General features: G+C 38.9%; 1 protein-coding gene across 1 annotated transcript in view; it reads right to left on the reverse strand.

The window, feature by feature from the left end:
• Window positions 1-19,592, reverse strand: part of ADGRB3 (adhesion G protein-coupled receptor B3) — a gene marked incomplete at both ends in the record, with an annotated part of 799,939 nt that overhangs the window by 390,869 nt on the left and 389,478 nt on the right. Inside the window, 2 exons of the mRNA XM_079716603.1 lie at window positions 8,337-8,445; window positions 12,603-12,671. Of these exons, the coding sequence (XP_079572729.1) occupies window positions 8,337-8,445; window positions 12,603-12,671 (178 nt within the window). The remainder of the gene's footprint in view (window positions 1-8,336; window positions 8,446-12,602; window positions 12,672-19,592) is intronic.

The raw sequence follows: 19,592 nt of genomic DNA on the forward strand, positions 1-19,592 counted from the left end.
GCCTCATGCTCTCAAGGCACCCAGGTATATACTCAACTAGCACTTATTCCCGACCATTCCCCCCGTCCTCTCTCCCCTCTGTGTCCCCCTTATTGATGACTTGTCTTCACATCACTTAGAACCACTGGGCATGTCAGAGGGTGCTTGACTGACCTCTGTCCCTGCCACAAAACACAAGTTCCATGAGAGCAAGAGCTTCATTCGATTTGTTCACTGAGAAATCCCCAGAACTTAAAACAGAACATGGCACCCTCTTAAAGCCAGTTAAATCCATGCATTATTGCCAAACTATTACACTGACACTAGGGAGCATCTAAATGGGGTTCTCAGTTGGGTGGAAGGGAGCCCATCATATCCCCATAAGGAGTATGTCTTTCCTACCACTAAAAGAGTCTGGTATGGCCCTTTCTCAGCAGCCTCCCCAGAGCGCTTCACCCCAACCATTTGGAATAACTGTATCATAGAAAATGCAATGAGATAATTCCCAGTAAATGAGAAATAATCAAAGAACTCAGTGCTGCATATTATTCCAAGCCATAGTTTTAAAATGCTGCTTGAACTATTTATTTTCTCAAGGAACCAGTATGTTAGTATCATTAAAAAAAAAAAAAAACAGGTATTTTTAGTTTGTTCTTTCTGACCTACAGAAATACACACAATTTGCTTCACAAGTCTAGCAAGAAAACGTGTAGTGAGCCAGGCAGAGAAGGTAGAATCTGACACTTCCAGACTCAAGTCTAGCTGACTGAACCAACGTCAGGTGCTACAGATAAACAACAACAACAACAAGATGTTAAACTGTGTATTTTTCAGGCTCAGTGTCAACTCACTACAGGCATCTTTTCTCCAAAGAAAGGAAGTTAAACAAGTGATGGAGGTGTATGAACCACAAAATGAAGCAGTGACAGAAAGGAAAATAGGCCTAGAAATAGAAGCCACTTTATTTTTATAAGTACATCATGAGATTGAAGACGGGTTTCTCAATTTAAGAACAAGATATTCTCTAAAGGAATGATTAAATTTACCAGTGAGTGTAAGAAATAACATAGGTTTGATGTTGATGAGACAGCATTGTGGAGAAAAAGGAGATGTCAAAATTGCATCATGCCATTCTTAAGATTGAATTTGGATTCGATTTCAGAAAACACCAAGTATGAATGTTCATTCTGAAAAGCCCAGCATTTCCTATTTCTAAACCAAGAATAGACAGTGCTATTTAACTTGGCAGAGAAAAATGTCTTAACATTAATGTTTTCAAGGCACTGGCCTTATTGGATTACTAGAGAAAAATGGAAACTATACTTTCCAGAATATTCTATCTCTAAGGGTGTATATAGGGGTGACTTCTGAAATTCCTTACAGCCAATAACTTTAATATTCTGTATCTTGAGACTTTCTTAGCCTAACAATATTCCTTTTTTATCTGATATTTCAACTTTGAAGAGTTCCTAAGGAACTGTTGTGAGATAGTATTACATGGATGGAGCAACATTGATCTGTGCAAACTAAATCCTTAGAGATAATTGTTATGGGTAAATCCATTGAAACCACCTAAAGAGCTTGGATATTTAGATCTTGTTCATTGTATCTGTGCTTTTCCTGGAGAACTCTTATGTTTTACCACCAGCAATCACATAAGATTTTTCTTAACTCCACTACTCTGAACTTTATTAGCAATTGATATTAACTACAGTATTGTTTTGAAATGTTCTCTCTCTCTTATTAATTACATGCCACTGATTTTCTACTGCCCTGTTCTGGAACTCCTACTACCTCTGGCTATTCTTATTCTGATATCTGTAATGATTCTTTGTTTTTGTTTTTGTTTTTCCCTCAACATTGATTTCTATTCTATAACTTACATGATCTCTTCCTAGTATAATGTGTAAATTTTATTTGTAAACAAAATATATTTCTTAACTTGGTTTATTACTATACATACTTTTTCAGGTAATAATATATCATGGAGATCTCTCCATAGTCATATATAGACAAAATGTTTGAGATATAATTGACATGTAACATTAGTTTCAGATGCACAACATAATGATTCAATATTTTTGTATATAGTGAAACTATGACCACAGTAAGTCTAGTTATCATCCATCACCACACATAGTCAGGATTTTTTTCTTTTTAAATATAGGCATCATCTTCCATCTTACCCCTCTTATTACTGTCCTGATAACTGAAAAAAGCTTTTCTGGCTTCAACCATCACTTTTATGCTGTTGACTACCAAAGGTATATCATAAATTTGACTCCTCTACCAAAACTCAAGACCACATTTTATTTTTCCACTTAAGGGGTACATTTGCATTTAAACATTAATATGTGAAAGACACTCTCAAATGTTCATTGAATAAATATAATCCCAATTCCTCCCTTCTCTCTGACACCACATTCAGTTACAGAATGCCATCATTTCTACCCTCAGAGTCTCAAACTGATAATTACATTTTGGTTTCTATACTTACTACCGCTAACTCAAGTCTTCATTATCTCCTGCAAGGATTATTATAAAAAGCCTTCTGGTCTCTGTGTTTAAAATATGTTTCAATCTCAACAAATTTTATTTCTGCTGTAACCTGGGTCTTTCCAAGGCACAGCTCTCACCCATCCATGAATCCTCAGGAGCTCCCTACTCTCTTCGGAATTGGGAAGCATGTTACACCATGTCTCAGCATGCCTCTCCAAGTTTATTTCATTTCCTTTACTTCCATACATAGATGTCTTTATCAAAATAGACCACGTATCCCCTAAGCACTATCTCAACTTGGACAACTCTATACTGTATTTGCTAAAAGAATGTTCTGGAATGTCACCATCTCCTTGCCACTCACTGTGCCTCATGTTGGACTGTCAACAATCCAGCCATCCTTCAACATCTACACTAAATGATTCCTTCTTTAAGAACATTTTCCAGTCCCTTACATGGAACAACATCTCTCGGAATGAATCTCTGTAACATTTGGTTTCCATGACACACACCAAAGTGCACTTGGTATGTTATTCATCTATGTAATTCTTTTATGCCCACAACTGGACTGAAAACTCTTTGTAGATGAGAAGCTTATTCCTTTACTGACCTGAATCGCTAAGGAAAGGGTTTGCTTATAGTAAGAGATAAATTCTTTTCGTTTTTAATTGAACACAATCAGTGGGCTGCAGCATACATCACATGACAGATCCTCCTTGAATTCAGTTTGGTGAACACAATTCAGGTTTTAAGTCCAAAACTAAAACACTTAATTTCTAAAGAATAGCCTGTTCTTACCAATAAATAAGGCAAACACAATACGCTACTTGAAGTGATTATGGAAAATATATGACTAAAATCATAATAAAGAACTATAAAACACTCTGCCACAACTTTAGACAAATGTTCTAGAGCAGCTGTCATCCATGCACTTGCCCTGTCACTCTGATCAGGTGAGGTCACATACATCCTGTTTTGTCTTGGGAACTGCAAACAGCTGGGCCTCAAACAATGTACTTGTCTCCCCTTCAGTGCATGCTCTGCTTTGTTTTACATTACTGCCTCCAAAAATTCTAAATATCTCTGAGTCATGAGTAATGTTTATCCCTTAATTCTATTTTATAATATAATACATACACAAATGTTAAAAGAATGGACAGTTTCAAGAGACAGTGTGGTTCAATTTGGCAATTGGGAGTTTCCAGAAGGCTTTTCTGAGGGGAATTTCAGGAAAGTGATGAGAGAAGAATGGGGCTGAAAAGAACTAAAGAGAAAATGTTTGGAGAGAAATGGTAGAAAGTCAGTTTAAACACTCTTCAAGAAATATTCTTGTTGAAGAAAAATAACTTGAACGCATATTAAATCATATTAAGATATAGTTCCCCTGACCTAATCAATAATAAATATTTTAAAAATATATTGAAAAATTCACACTTTTCACTGAAGAAGATCACTTGCTTGTACAGCATATTTAGAACATGTAGACTACAACTCTATGATAAACTGAGGCATATTGAAAATTTAAATCTCTCTGTAGTACATCAATATTTCATATTCATTCATTTATTGAGTAATTATATAAGCTACTTAGTAGTGTTTACTAAGTGCTCACTAAATTGTATTCATTAGAATTTATCATGTGTCTATTTTGAATGTCATATTCATATGTGATATGAAAAATACTCAATTACTTTATAAATGCATTGGCTTGTTTAACACCTTTGTTCATAGAATACGTTTTTTCCAAGGCTTGTGTTAATAAATTTTTGAGGTCATAAGTCATTTGAGAAATTGATCAAAGCTATAGACCTGTTCCCTCCCACAACGAACAGGCTCACATTTATACCAACATGCTCATAGTTAGAATGTAAGAGCATTTCAGTCATCAATAGCTGACACAGGTAGGGACTCTTTTCAGATAAAAGAAGCTTCAAAACTTTTCATTTGAATTATTTTGGAAGAAAATCTTTCCAAGACATGTCACTCATTTTCCTGCCATCTTAATCAGATTACATAAACTTTTATCTTGATGAATAATGCTGTTCCCACCATATGGGCTCCACTCTGCCAGATTCTTTCAGAACTTCTTTTTCTTTATTGTTTCAGGTATTCTATCTGCTATGTATGTGATTCTAACAGCACCATCTCTGCTCCCAACCCTTTCTGTCAAAACCAGGAACCAGAAAACAGAAAGCCCAAAACTATTTAAAGTTGAAATAAAATAAGCTATCTGCAAGGTTCTGAGACTCTCTTATTAAATGGTATGGTCTTTCTTTTATTTGTGGTTATTCAACTCTGTCTCTTTCTTCAAAAGCTTACCTATATTCCAGAAAAGTGAGGTGCTCTGCATACAGGCTTTATAAAAATATTCGTAGTCTCTATAAGACATGATGATCTTTTGAAGTTCTTTAAGGAGATTTTTTTATTATTTAATTTTATTTATTTATTTATTTTTGTACAGCAGGTTCTTATTAGTTATCTATTTTATACATATTAGTGTATACATGTCAATTCCGATCTCCCAGTTCATCACATCACCACCCACCCCCGTCGTTAAGGATTCTTGTTCCAACACACTGAAAAAAAAATGGGCATAAGCAATAAACAAACTTTCTTAGTTACCTAGTCTCTATTTATCACTAACATGCTTTGTGTATGTGTGTCTGCGAGCTTGCAAGCATGTGTGTGTGTGTGTGTGTGTGTGTGTGTGTGTGTAAGATCGATGTTGGATAATTAATATTTGGACTTAGGACATAAAACAAATGCCAACTCACACAGTTTACAAGTTGTCATTGCAAATTATTCTCTCTGTGTGTCCTTGTCCAAAAACATTGGACATATCTGACACAACACTATAGTCATGCTTTACATATACTAGTATCAAATTGGATAACAGGAAGAATGTGAATAGTAAGTGATTATTATTTATATTACCCAATTTGATACGAGTGGATTGCGATGGTTAATTTTATGCATCAACTTGACTGGGAGAGGGATGCCCAGATGGCTGGTTAAACCACATTTCTGGGTGTGTCTGTGAGGGTATTTCTGGAAGAGACTAGCATTTGAATCAGTAGACTGAGTAAAGCTCACCCTCACCAATGCAGGTGGGCATTTTCCCATCCATTGAGGGCCTGGATAGAACAAGACGTCAGAGGAAGGGTAAATATGCTCTCTGCTTATCCTGGACATAAATCTTCTCCTGCCCTTGGACATTAGCACTCCTGATTCTTAGGTCTTTGAATTCAAAGTGGGGCTTAACATCATTGGTTCTCAAGCCTTCGGGTTTGGACTAGAATGACACCATCAGCTTTCTGGGCCTCCAGCTTTCACAGAACGGATCTTGGAACTTCTCAGCCACTGAAATTGCATGAACCAATCTCCCAAAATAAATCTATTTCTATGTACCTACAGATATCCTATTGGTTCTGCTTCTCTGAAGAACTCTGACTAATATATGGACATACTTTGGAAAATTCTTAAATATTATTGAGAATAACCTTCTTCTGGTCATCAAACAACAGTAAGTCAGTCCCTGGGCTAGTATTTGGAGAAACCAAAATAAATAAAATCTCTTTTGGGTGGTGTAATAATGTTTGGGATACTTATTCACAGAATATAACCTTTTCTTATATGGATAATCAGTGAAGCGATCAGAAGGCCAAACAATCACACTGTCCTTACACAAGACTGAAGACAATATAGGACAATATTGGTTTTACTTGCAGCATTAAATTGCTTTGTCACTATGCTTAATATACTTCTTAAAGCTTAGTGATGATAAAGGAAGTAGGCGAACCTAGGCAAAGCATAATTTTCACACAAAAATCCCACAAATTTTTCAAAAATACAATTTTGGTAAGTCAAAAGCAAGGTAAAGAGGAATAAAGATTTGCAATTTATGGATATTTATGGAATTTTTGTCGTAAATAATACTAGTACTATAGGGCATTTGGTATGCTGTTATTCAAACAGCCTACTTTAAGTTCAAATTTAAGTTACTAGGCTCTAAGATTGGTTTTGGTTTTTAAAGTTTTTCCAAACACATTCTGAACAAGTGTCATGTTTCAATCTGATAATACTTTTATTTAGCCATGTGTTTTAGAATTAGGTGGTAACATTAACAAAAATCAAGAAAAAATAGCTCCTTGCTTTTTCCCCCTCTGTTTTTCTTGTAAATTACTATTGTCCAATCTGGCGTAGCAGCCTTCCTGGTTCCTTCCTCCCCAAAAAAGTCATAGACCCTTAGAAGAGTGGTTCCATCTTGAATGACCAGTGTCCCCAGAATCTCTCTAGGGTTTTCCTTCCATGTGTCCCAAACTCATAGTCTAACTTGCTACCCCCCTTTTCCACAGATTTTACCTTTCCTCTCTTTGCCCAGCCACTTTTGGAATGGATATTTTATTTGGATTTTCTCTGATTTCTGAATTCATCCTTCAATAAAGATACTATTTTCGGTCACTTTTTCTTCTCCTTGTCCATAGCAAGGACAGGTCCCTTCATTCATGAACCAGCGCAAGCTGCTGGACATCTACTCTCAGGAAAAGTTTGGGCCCTCCACCACCTCTGGAAACTGGATTAAGGCATAACTCTAACTCGTAAGACCTCAAGCTGTATGAAGATGGCATGTGGGCATGGAACCGTCTTCATACCTTTGAGGTCTCCATTACACAGGTTCTCTTCAACTGAAGAATATTACCAGTAGTTAGCTATTATCAGTTACAAGTTGAGGTCACCCTGGCAGAATATATCTCAGAGTCAAATAAGTCACTACAGGACTAAAGGACCTTCTGAAGAAATCAAGTATAAAACGAACCACCAAAGCTGTAATCATAAAAATGTTACATTCTATACCATGTGAACTCCCCTAGTTAATCCCTCCCCAAAGTTAGATCTCTTCCTGATCTAGAAACTAAAACTTAAACATCCTTTGAATAAGAATGTGAGGTAAGATATTGATTTAAACACATCTTTATCTACAGTTAGTAGTCTTCATATGAAGATTGCTAAAACATGACAATGAAAGAAAATCTGAGTCATAGTAACATCACAAGAGGAAGCTGTAAAGAAATAAAACTGTAAACCTATATCAACTCAATGCATATACTATTTAGGAAGAATATTTCTTTGTTCTTGCAGTTTTTTTAACTACAAAAAGAAATGTGCCATTTGGTTAACATAATTGCTATTGACTGACTGTACAATAATTGTAGCACTGTAAGAGGCCATGTGGATTTTGCTTCTCTGTGTAATTCCTCCCTCTAAAAGACAATGTTATAGACAGCTAAAGGAAGAAAGATTTTCACTTTACATTACAGAATCCACTACAGAGACCCGAGAGATGCACCGTGTCCTGGAAGTTACTCAAGAAAACTTCGGCAGCAGCAGCATTATGACAATGACCCCTAAAGGTCTCTGAAGAGTCCCACCCTTATGGAGATTCAGCACTTCTTTGGGACCCCCAGCAAGAAAGTGACTCGGCATCTTCATGAACAGTGTTTGCAAGACCGCAAAAGCTTATTTTTTATATAATCACATAGTATATACTGTATATTTTCAACATGAGATTGGATAGCAATAAACATTTGCTATATACGTGTACAGATAAATACAAGTAGGCTTAAATAAATGTACACAAATACACTCAGATGAATGCGAATTTGTGTGTGTAGGTGTGTGTCTATAGTGCATATGTGGTTGGCCCATTGAAAAATCAGACACCAAATGTCCACAATACATTACTCATGTAGACTCAAAGATATGAACAATGGGTACCACACTTAAAAATGTATGACTCAGATACTTGCAAATCTTTTTAAAAATTCAGTCAGATTTTGGGAAAACATCCTATTTCTTACCTACATTTCCAGTCATTAAGTATGAATTCTGAAAGTCCATCATCCCCATTCCAACAATGTGTATAAAATCTTCAATCACCTGCATTAACTCTATTGAGCCCGGATAAATCTACAAAAATAAGCAAAGGTTAGATGGAATTTTAAAAATCTATATAATCGAATATATAACTGGAATTTTAAAAAGACACAATGAGATCATAAATGAGCTCTGATTTATTTGAAAACATTTCTCCAACTAGCAGCAGCTGTATTTTTTTGTTTTTACTTTTTAAAATTATTTTTAATCATTTTATTTTATTTTTAAATTTTTATTTATTAATTTATTTGTTAACCCATCTAACAGTTGTATATTTTTTGAACTAACAGTTGAGAATGACATCAAATGTAAGACAGCAAGAATTCTGGAGGTGATATGATGCCGTGATTAATCCTTCATAAATCCAAGAAAACTCAAAATATCTAACAGATTGTACACTTAGAAGTAGCATGTCTTTACTTTTGATGGGTTCCTTTCCTCACTTAAATATAACATAGAACAAACACTGAAATTGGGGGCTTTTTACATTTGTTTTTTACTTAGCACCTGTACAATGAACACTGGGAGAAAAAATAATTATTATTGCCATCATGAATATTTAAAGACTATGAAGTTCACTGCAAAATAACTATCTTGGGAGAGACATTTATTTCTAATAATTGTAATAGCTGCTGTATGAATAATAGCGTTGGCAGTACTTGCAGGATCATAAAACAGCTCTAGTATAGGTGTTTTGCATGTACATATGTAAGACACGCCCAACACCATCCGCCTCATACACTGCAAACAGATGAGTGTTTGCTTAAAGATGACATGATTCTGGCAATAGCTCAGAGTGAGTGGAATGTGAGGTCCATTTGAAAAGACAGATGAATTTTAGCATGTGTAACCCATCATGCTGACAAAGTCAGCCTGCATTATATAACCAGATTAAAGCAGAAAGTCTTTTGAAGTTATGTTCCTTGCTTTTAGCCATTCAGCACCACTGCAGCTTCAAGTCATGAAAAATTTAAGTGGATTAGAGAATTTTAATGGCTTTGTATTTGCAAAGGCTTGTACAGAAGGGAGAGAGACATTCTGATTAGCAGAAAGACATGTCGGGCAGGGTAGCCAGCAGGCACAGTATGTATATTTTACAGGAGCTTGTGGCCGCACCCATCCAAAAATCAGACACCTCGAATGCATCATATACTTACTCACATATGGTTGAAGACACGAACAATGGTTATTACAATTAGAAACATATGGCATAGATAGTTGTAATTTTTTTTTTAATTTCAGGAAGATTTGGGGACAAATGCTATTGCTTACCTATTCCATTCCCGAAATGTGTGTGAAATTTCCTCCCCATTCCAAAAATGTGTGTGAAATTTCCATCAGCTCCAAACTTCCTGCTGCTACTGTATTTTTTCTTCTATTTTTGGTGTGTGTAGGTGTGTGTGTCTATGAGTATGTGTAGTGTGTGGGTAAATACAAATTAAAAAGAAGAGGCTTAATCCTCCCTGTTGAAAATAGAGAAGAGACTCCCTCCCTAACCCCTTGCCCCCCTCCCTTAAGAGCATTTACTTTAGAAAACGTGTCATGGTTAAATTCTTTCTCTGTCTCTTTGAAATGAATGTAAACCTTTTTGCAAGTTAAATAGCCTCTTCCCAGCTTAAAGACCTAGGGATGTCTCTCCGTGGAAAGTAATCCTCCAGATTGCTGTGTGGTGGGAGGGGCAGTGGGAGGGTTAGATCCTGCCTTAAGCAGGTGCCTCGCTCTGAGTTGCAAAACTTCCCGCAGTCATTAAGATATCAGAGCTCATTTTTCCTTTGGATAAAGCCAATTAACTAACAAGATGGTCACCCCAATTACCCAGTGCATTTAGGATGAACTACCGAAAGTCCTCTTACTTGAGAACTAGCTACTGTTTGCCTCAAGAACACGTGTGTAATGAGTTGAACATCCGCTCGTCTGTATTAAAGGATGAGGTTTCTCTGTCTTTGCATCTCTTAGTGAACTGCCTGTGATGCACGTCACATTCTGGCTTAATGCCTATTCAATAATAAAACTGTTTTCTTTCCTGTCTACTTTGGGGAGAGGTTTTCTAGGGTGGCAGCAGATTTTGTTTGTAGTTATATGTTCCCAAGAGTTTTCAAATGTCATAGAGCCGGGGCTGACTTTTTTTTTTTTTTTTCTGTAAAGGGTCAGAGAGTGGCTTTGTGGATCACGGGGTCTCTGTTGGAAAAACTCAGCCATGTCCTTGCTGTACCATACCAGCCATAGGTACTGTGGCCAGGATCCCAAACTTTATTTACAAAACAGGTGCCAGCCTGGACCTGTCTCAGCGGCCACAATTTATGCACTCCTGGAGAGACACAGGAGAGTTCAGTATAAAAAGGAAATACTGATGATCAAAATGATCATGGCTGAAATGGACTGTCCATTCCAACTACAATGATGGTGTATAAAACAGTGCTATATAGAATGCAGCCTCTTTTTTTTTTTTCACTTTAGTATACTGCGTTTTTAGTAGGATGCTTTAGCTAAACATAGTTTCATCCTTCATAACTGGGTTTTATGTGTAGTGAACAAACCACGAAATGACACTGTTTCTTGTCCAAAAGTGTGAGTTCTAATGGCAAAACCCTTCTGACTTCAATATTCACCATTTTACTCAGCTAGTCTTCCAAATGCACACAGAGCTATGCTTTATATTATATTTTGTTGAGACTATTCCTCTAAAATAGACAAAGGATTGTCTTTGGTAGATTTTAAACAGCTCTTATTTCTGAAGAGTTCACCCTATGTGCCAAAAACTTGGAGGCTCATTTACCACTTGGCTGCATTTATGAAAACACTGCTACAGAATAGTTGCTTTTATTTCAAATAGTTACTTCACAGAAGCATTAAAGATCATCACTACTGAAAAATATTTAAAAGATAAGAATATATTTAACTCAAAAGCACAAGTAAAGAGGTGGATTATGGAGTCAGGATTTTCCATTGACATAAAGTTCTGCCACTGTTCATTATTTGCTCAAGTTGGGACCTTGCAGTAAATAACACCATCTGATGGATTGTAGTCTTGTTTTAAATAGGGTATTATACATTTGTTCTAAATATATCCATAATTAATAGTCTCCAGCACTCTACAAAGATGTGCTTAGCCTCTGCAGTGTATTCTAAGGAAAGACACCATTTTCTCACAGTGAGTGAAGGAGGTTCTCCTCTACAATGAAGCCAAGGACAAATACATAACTCAAACTAGTAGGAAAAGATAGATTCAGTATCTTAAACTAAGGAGTGATTTTTTTTTCTTGCTATGGCCAGAAGCATAGCACTTGTACCTGATAATGAGGTGGACCCACACTGGACCATTTTTAGAGTCTATCCATAGAGTTCCTATGATAATAGAAATAAAGGGAATGCTTTACTCCTGAAGGACAAGAATATGATTATAAAGGGAAAGGGAGAGAGAGGGTCCACTTTAACCTCAGGAAATATTCATTTTCAATATTGCATTGCTCTCACGGAATTTTTAACAAGGGTCAAGTAGAAAACTTTTAAATTAAATTTCCACAGGATTTTTATAAACATGCTTATTCTCTCTTTCTTAACTTCTAACTCATATTTTCTGAGATTTAGAAAAAATAGTATTAACCATGTGTCAGTAAGCACAAATGGCAGGGCCAGGGATTTTTAAAACAATAACTAAACCAATAAGGCTACTTGCTACAGTTACCATGTTTAGCAGAAAGAGAAAAAAAGCAGAATACATTTCTTTTAATGAGAACTCATTTTCACAGTTCTTGGCTTTGAATCAAAATGCACATCTGTATACATAATTCAGATTATACATAACAGAGTAAATACAAATGATTTTACTAGTTAGTACTCCCACAGTTTAGTTTGCAATGTGTCCTTTTAGATTAGCTGTTTTTCCTATAGTCTGTAGACAGGAAAGAAAATGATGGGTAAGGCATAGAGTCATTATGTATTAATACCTTAAAGTTAAACATTACTTAAACCTGCTCTGTTTTATCACATTTTAAATGTCATTGATTCCATAGATTGTTATGATAAAGGAGGTCACTTGTTTTCTCTAAAATCAGTACGAGATAATCTAGAACGACTTTAAAATTTTTCCTATTATGTTCTTGGAATGGCGAGCCATTACTTTTTTTCACATATTATGAAGCCTTATTTAACCAACTTCGTTTTAATTTCTGAAATAACTTCAGCTTTACCTGTTGTGCATCTTCCCACTTTTCCTTGTTGTCTTCATCTAGAAGGTTGCTAACTATTTGAAAGAAGTTCTGTAAATTAAATTAGATAAAAGGTTTAATGTTACACGAGGGAATATCCTTTCCAACAACATCTGTTTGAACTGATCCTGCGCTGAGGGTATAAACACTTTGCAATACTGCTTGATGACCCTAACATGCTATTCTAGAAGATCTCTGAGGACCCTCTCTCAGCAACATGATTCTGGGATTTCTAGAGAACGTCACATATTCAGAAGACATCACAATAGGCAAGACACTTACTTTCTATCACAGTTATATGCTCTGCATTCCACTCTGTCATGCCACCGTATAATTATTCCTTACAAAGAAGCTCTCTTTGTAAGCTCCTGTAAGAAAATCCTCTGTGTTTGTCTTATTAAAGTCGTCCAGTTCCCTGTGAGGAATGACTGCTACTCACACTGCTGGGTCAAAGGGAATCACAGTGAAGGCACAGCCCACGGGCAAAGCTGAGGCCAGTGACGCCTTCCTCTGTTGGATCCTGGCTTTGTCCCTTCCTGGCTATTTTACTTTAACGTTTACAACTACTTATTGTAACGACGACATGAAATTTTTCAAGTCCCTGCATGGTAAGTGCTCAGGAAGTCTTGGCTATTTTCAAATTCCCATTCTTAATTCCCCTGCCTTTTGCAGCAAGCCAAAATGGACAGATGTCCAAATCCTTGTCATCCCCCTGGTCCCTAACTAACTGTTGGAAACACATTGGCTTTAACGTGTTCCAGCAGTGCCCGCGATGAGTTTCGGTTTTCCCTTTCCAGGCAGACAGGCACCTCTCAGTGTTCGGTTTTTGTTTCCCACACACCCGAATCATCTGTGTTAGTACTCACTTCACACACGAGGTGTCTGTACCAAAGAGAGACCTTCCTATCCTCTCACACTCGCTGTGAGCCAGGAGAGGAAAACCAGGGTGTCAGGGACATGGGGTCACAGGAGACCTAAGAAGTGTAAAGTGAAGCCTTGGCATCTGTCTGAAGCTACATGGACGGTGGTCCCTTGCTTTTATCCTCAGAGCCCATCTCTTCTGGCTGCTCTGTATGTTATGAACAGGAGCACCACCTTACGTTGATACCTTCGCTTAGGACAGGTCTCCCTGCAGGGGATGGGGGCCAGGTAGTCACAATTTTTTAGCCTCTTCAGCCTTTTTCCCTATCCAGTCAGCTTTTCAAGATAGGCCTTTACTCTAATTCCAAAGAAATTCACCTGCGTGTTTTTAGAAGATAAACCAAGCAGCTTCATTTCCTCTTGGGGTTTGAATCTGTTAGCATCTATATTTAATTGCCCTATTTGTGCTATTCATTTTAATAGTTCCCTGCAATCATATGGTTGAAACATGTTTCGAGTCACAAGCTCTATAAAAGTTACAGAATATTTTAGGCAAGTCTTGAAAAAAAACGGCAAGTCTGTTTGAGACCCGTTTTCTAATTCATTTAACCTTTTTGTACTACCAGCCATTTTTTCCACTTAAAATGTCCCAGCTGGGGTGATTACATTTCAAGGGCTTTGTCCACTGAGCTGTAACTCTACGTATGGGCAGAAAGAATTAACCTTCAGAGTTCTCCGACTGCCTGTGGCTGGTGAACTCAGTACGGGACGTGGTGCTAGTGAGACAAAAGTTGCAGATTTCATCCCCTTTCACGCCGTCCGCCTTGCTGAGGTCCACGACCGCGCCTGCGTCCTAGCCCCTGCCTGCTCTCATACAAAATTCATGCTGCTCCTAACAAGGGTACCGCAAGAATGGGAAGCAATGTGTGCCAAGGCATCTCCGTTTCTGGGAAAACATTGCACAAGGCGTGTTTTACTGACAGCGGGTCAGCAGCTCTGCGCTGTACGTCAAGGCCAGTGAGCACACGCGATTCCTTGATAAAAACGATACATTCAGGGTTCGGTGTTTCAAAATCACCAGAGGGCGCACATAAAAAACGCAGATTATTAAAATATACATTCTAGTAAGCAGAGAGTCTTACTAAGACGGTTGTACTATTTTCCAAGGCCAATAAATCATAGTTGACTAAATGAGCATGGGGACACGGCACAGAGTAAAGCTCTCTTTCTATCTCCCTGTGGCTTGAATTTGAAAATGGTCAGTTGTGGGTTCGTGTAGGGGGGCAGGGGCTAAGCCTCAACGTCCCAGATGGGGGAGGGGGAGGGGCATTTACGGGGATACTGAGCTTTGCTTGTTCCTCAGTGTATCCTCGTAGCATGCAATGCCTTGCCCACAGCAGGTGGTTAATAAAGTCCTAGCTTAAAGGAAACAATGACATCACAAAATCATTACACCTCGGTTTCTCCAACAAGACTCAAGCATCATTCCTCTGAGTTGACCCTGCTCTAATCTGTGTCACACACATTGAAAAAAATGTACTTCGAGATATCAATTCACTTATACATTTGCTCAAATATCAGACTGACAGATGTAACAAAGCAGAACCAAACAGAACAGCATTTGAAGAGGGGACTCATAACCTTTCAGGCCACTTGACTGACTTTTTGAGAAAAGTATAAAGCAACTTCCATGGCAGCAGACGCACAACTTCTAGAGTTTTTCAAGAGCTCTGCTACCTGTGGTCAGACCTCTCCTTTGATGATATGTGGATCAAGTCCCTTAGCCCCTGAGTTGCATCTGACAGGTTTCTGTTTTGTTTTGATCACGTCCCGATCTCTATGGCCTAGACTGATTTGAAAAATTCAGTGTCCTTGGCAGAGTCTGAGTTTGGAGCTTGAACTAGGCAGACCTGCTTTAAAAATTCCCCCAACATTTATTACCTATGTGGTACTGGGGCTAACGTTGCCCAACTCTGCCTACATTACCTACCCTGTAAGGCAGAGATGCTAACACCTGCAGGGCAGAGCAGCTGTGAAGCTCAGAGCTAATTCTCAGCACAGTATCCGACACACAATAAGTGCTCAATATATGGCAGCTTTATTATTTTATTCCCTTTGTGTTATCTTTTTACGACTGGCTGCATGATTTGTATTTATAGCCACATTATGGCCCATGATTTGTTCAGCAGAAAGCTCTCCATCCTAAGAATGTCCTCTGCTGGGAGGGGTTTCAACGTTGTGATGATGAGACACTCAACACGTGGGAGACCCTGAGCAAACGGCAGTGGGACACCATGGGCAGGAAGCAGGACTCTGGTTTTCCTTGGCAGGAAGTATTATTAAAATCAGCACAGCGAATGCATGTCGTAAAGAGAAGCATCGATGTCTCTGCCCCATTCAAAGTGCAAGTCCTAGATTGGGCCATGTGAGACTAAAAGGACACTCGATTTTCTTTCTTATTGGAGGATAATTGCCTTACGATGTCATGTTAGTTTCTGCTGTACAACGAATTGAATCAGCTGTATGTATACATATATCCTCTCCCTCTTGGACCTCCCTCTTACCCTCCTAATCCTCTAGGTCATCACAGAGCACCTAGCTGATCATCCTGTGCTATACAGCAGGTTCCCACTAGCTAGCTATTTTACACCTGGTAGTGTATATATGTCTATACAAGTCCGTTCTCTACATCTGCTTTTCTATTCCTGCCCTGGAAATAGGTCCATCTGTACCATTTTTCTAGATTCCACATACATGTGTTAATATACGATATCTGTTTTTCTCTTTCTGACTTACTTCACTCTGTATGACAGATCTTCTAGAGTAATGAAAATAAAAACAAAAATAAACAAATGGGACCTAATTAAACTTAAACATTTTTGCATAGCAAAGGAAACCATAAACAAGACAAAAGACAACCCTCAGAATGGGAGAAAATATTTGCACATGAAGCAATGGACAAAGGATTAATCTCCAAAATATACAAACAGCTCATGGAGCTCAATATCAAAAAACAAAACAAAACAAAAACAAACAAACAACCCAATCAAAAAATGGGCGAAGACCGAAATAGACATTTCTCCAAAGAAGACATACAGATGGCCAAGAGGCACATGAAAAAATATTCAACATCACTAATTATTAGAGAAATTCAAATCAAAACTACAATGAGGTATCACCTCACACCGGTCAGGACACTCAATTTTATGAAAAGCAGTAAGTACGTAATTCTTTGTTCTATAACTGGTTGGCTTCCACTTGACAAATTTCTCAAGGACTATATACAATTTTCTATAAATATATTGAAGCACATCTTAGCATGTACTTTTGCTGAATTCCTTACTGAAAGAGAGTTGTAGATTAGGTTCATGATCTGAGATATCTAAGCCACAAGAAACATGTTTTCTTCCTCCTGACCCAGCAGCAAATGCCTGGGCACTGAGAGGCAGAGACAGGCCCCAAGGAACAGAGTTAAGAAGGAGAACTGAAAGCTTTCAGGAATGGTGGTGCTCCCAACTTGAAATATAGAGGGATCATAAGAGAGGCTTAAAGGCTAAGCAAGGAAGCAGGGACACACCATTAGGATTAAAATGGCACAGCCCAGGACAGTCATGCATCCAGAGAGCAGTTGACAGCTGCAGGTCAAATGTGATCCAGCCCCTTCCCATCTCTACACTCTCTCTTGAGCGAACGTGTCCCCCACTCTCTCTACTCCAGGCTCAGCAGACTTCTCCATGCATCCCAAACCTGTTTCTGCCCAGTCTCCAGACCTATATCATGTGCTCCCTTTCTTCAACCACTTTACTTTCTGTTCTTTGCTTGAATAACTCTTTTTTTGTCCCCCACATCTAGATTTACATGCCATTTCCCCAGAAAGGCTTTCTCCCACCTCCACCCTGTAAGTATACAAAGTCTGCACAGTCTCTTTATGTTTCTGATTCTGAGTAATGAATTTTTTTTTTTATTTTTCATTTACCAATACTATCATCATTCCTGCTTTGCCAAAAATCCATGGAAAAAAAGAAACAGCCCGTTCCTGGAAGTAATCACCTAAAAGAATAAGACGTGAAGGAAGAGGTTCTATTGACCAGAAGGGACCCTCGTTCTTTGTTCTGAGAGTCAGCTTTCCCCAGTATCTGGGGAATTATTAGTACGACGGTCTCTGACTCTCCCGGCCTCTACATCCATGCATGAGCAACCCAGCAAAACTACTGTGCACTCACCCAAGGGTAAATAAGTACTCCTTCACCCTAATGTAATGAAGGCAGCAGCCAGCTGTAAGGGAGCCACTCACAGGGCAGCAAACATGTGGAGTTGCACTTGCACTGTGTAGATTTCTTTTGAAGTATATCACAATTCATAATTACAATGTATTTGTATGATGATTAGTTTAGGGCTTTTCCTCTACCAGCTTATAATTTAGTTGGGACTGTTTCCATTTTGTTCACTCCCATGCCCCCAGGGTACAGCACGAGGCATAGGAAAATGTAAATACTCAAATATTTCAAGTTGACTGACTGCGTGCCTACTGTGTAGAAGACCATGGGATAAGCACTGGGGGAATTAAAAATCACAGATACACGGTCCCCACCTAACGTGTGGCCTCCTTTCAACACCCTCCTCTGCCCTAGACCCAGGGTTCTTGTAGGTCCAGGGAAGGAGACAGGGTGCTTATTTTTACAGATCAGAAACCTGGTTCTCCTGATTAAATACGGGATTGAACTCTTCTGATCTGAATGGCATTTTGAAGTCTCAAGGCCATCCTGGTCACAGACACCCACTTTTGAGAAACTATAGGGCCTCACAAGTAGAGGACACAGTGGAGGATGTTCGGCCCTGGTTCTCTCCCAAGGAAGGGGTCGCCTCTTCCACACACAGCTGGTTCTTTGCCAAACACAGTGGAGCCCCCTATGCACCACCACTGCTGCCCCATCCCTGATGGAGCGAGGGCTACCTTGTTTAGCAGCAGAGGGTGTCGGGAGAGAGAGAAAAATGCACTCCAGGCAGCAAAGCTGGGGGCTTGGGGAGGAAGAATGCTGGGGAAGGGAACATCCCGGGGAGACTTTACCAAGAGCCCGAGTGAGAGACAGTGAGGACAGAAGTGGGCGTGAGGGTGGAGGTGAGGAAAGACCCAGGGGATGCTTGAGAGGCAGAAAGGCACTCACTCCTTCAGGAATATTTCCTGAACACCTACTGTGTACTTGGCCCTTTTCTGAGTGCAGTGAATGCAACAGTGAGCAAGACACATGAGGGTTCCTGCCCTCACGGAGCTTACATTGTAGTGTGTCAAGAAAGGACATTTAATAATAAGTAATCATTTAAAACATGACTTAAGGTGATGAATCAAAAATAAAATAGTATATGGGGCCAGGAGGGACTGGGCAGGGGAGGGCTGTGTGAGCGTGTGTACCTGTGTGGACATGTGTATGTGGGTGTGTGTATGTGCGTGTGTATGTGGGTATCTGTGTGTTTGTGTGTCTATGTGTTTATATGTGTATGTGTAATTGTGCACGTGTGTATATGTGTGTATGTGTATGTATGTGTATATGTGTATGTGTGTAACTGTGTGGACGTGTGCATGTGGGTGTGCGTATGTGTATATGTGGGTATCTGTGTGGACGTGTGGACATGTTTGTGTGTATGTGTTTACATGTATATATGTGTATGTGTGTTTGTATGTGTATGTGTGCACACGTGTGTGTATGTGTATATGTGTGTGTGTGTGTGTGTGTGCACAAGGGTGCTTCAGGTGGAACAGTCAGCAGGAAAGACTTTTCTGAGGAGGTGACATCTGAGCTGAGGACAGTGATGAAGGCGGCAGTCATGGGCAGGCCCGAGGAAGAGAGCCCCAGAAGAACTGTGGGACGAGGGAACACAAACAGAGGGGAAGCAATGCAGCTGGCATGGCCTTAAGCAGGGAGCTGGAGGGGGAGGGGGAGAATATTAATACAGGATGTAAAAGAGAGGCGGGGCTCCGATAGAGAGGGGGCTGGATCCTACCATAGTTATGTGACATGAGTTTCAGGAAAAATAAAAATCTAACGTTGGCTGCTGAGTGGAAAACAAGTACAAGGAGAGTGAGAGTGGAAATGGGGAGGTCAGAAAGGAGGC

Source organism: Hyperoodon ampullatus, assembly GCF_949752795.1.
Source record: "Hyperoodon ampullatus genome assembly, chromosome: 12".
In the NCBI taxonomy this organism is placed as follows: Eukaryota; Metazoa; Chordata; class Mammalia; order Artiodactyla; family Ziphiidae; genus Hyperoodon; species Hyperoodon ampullatus.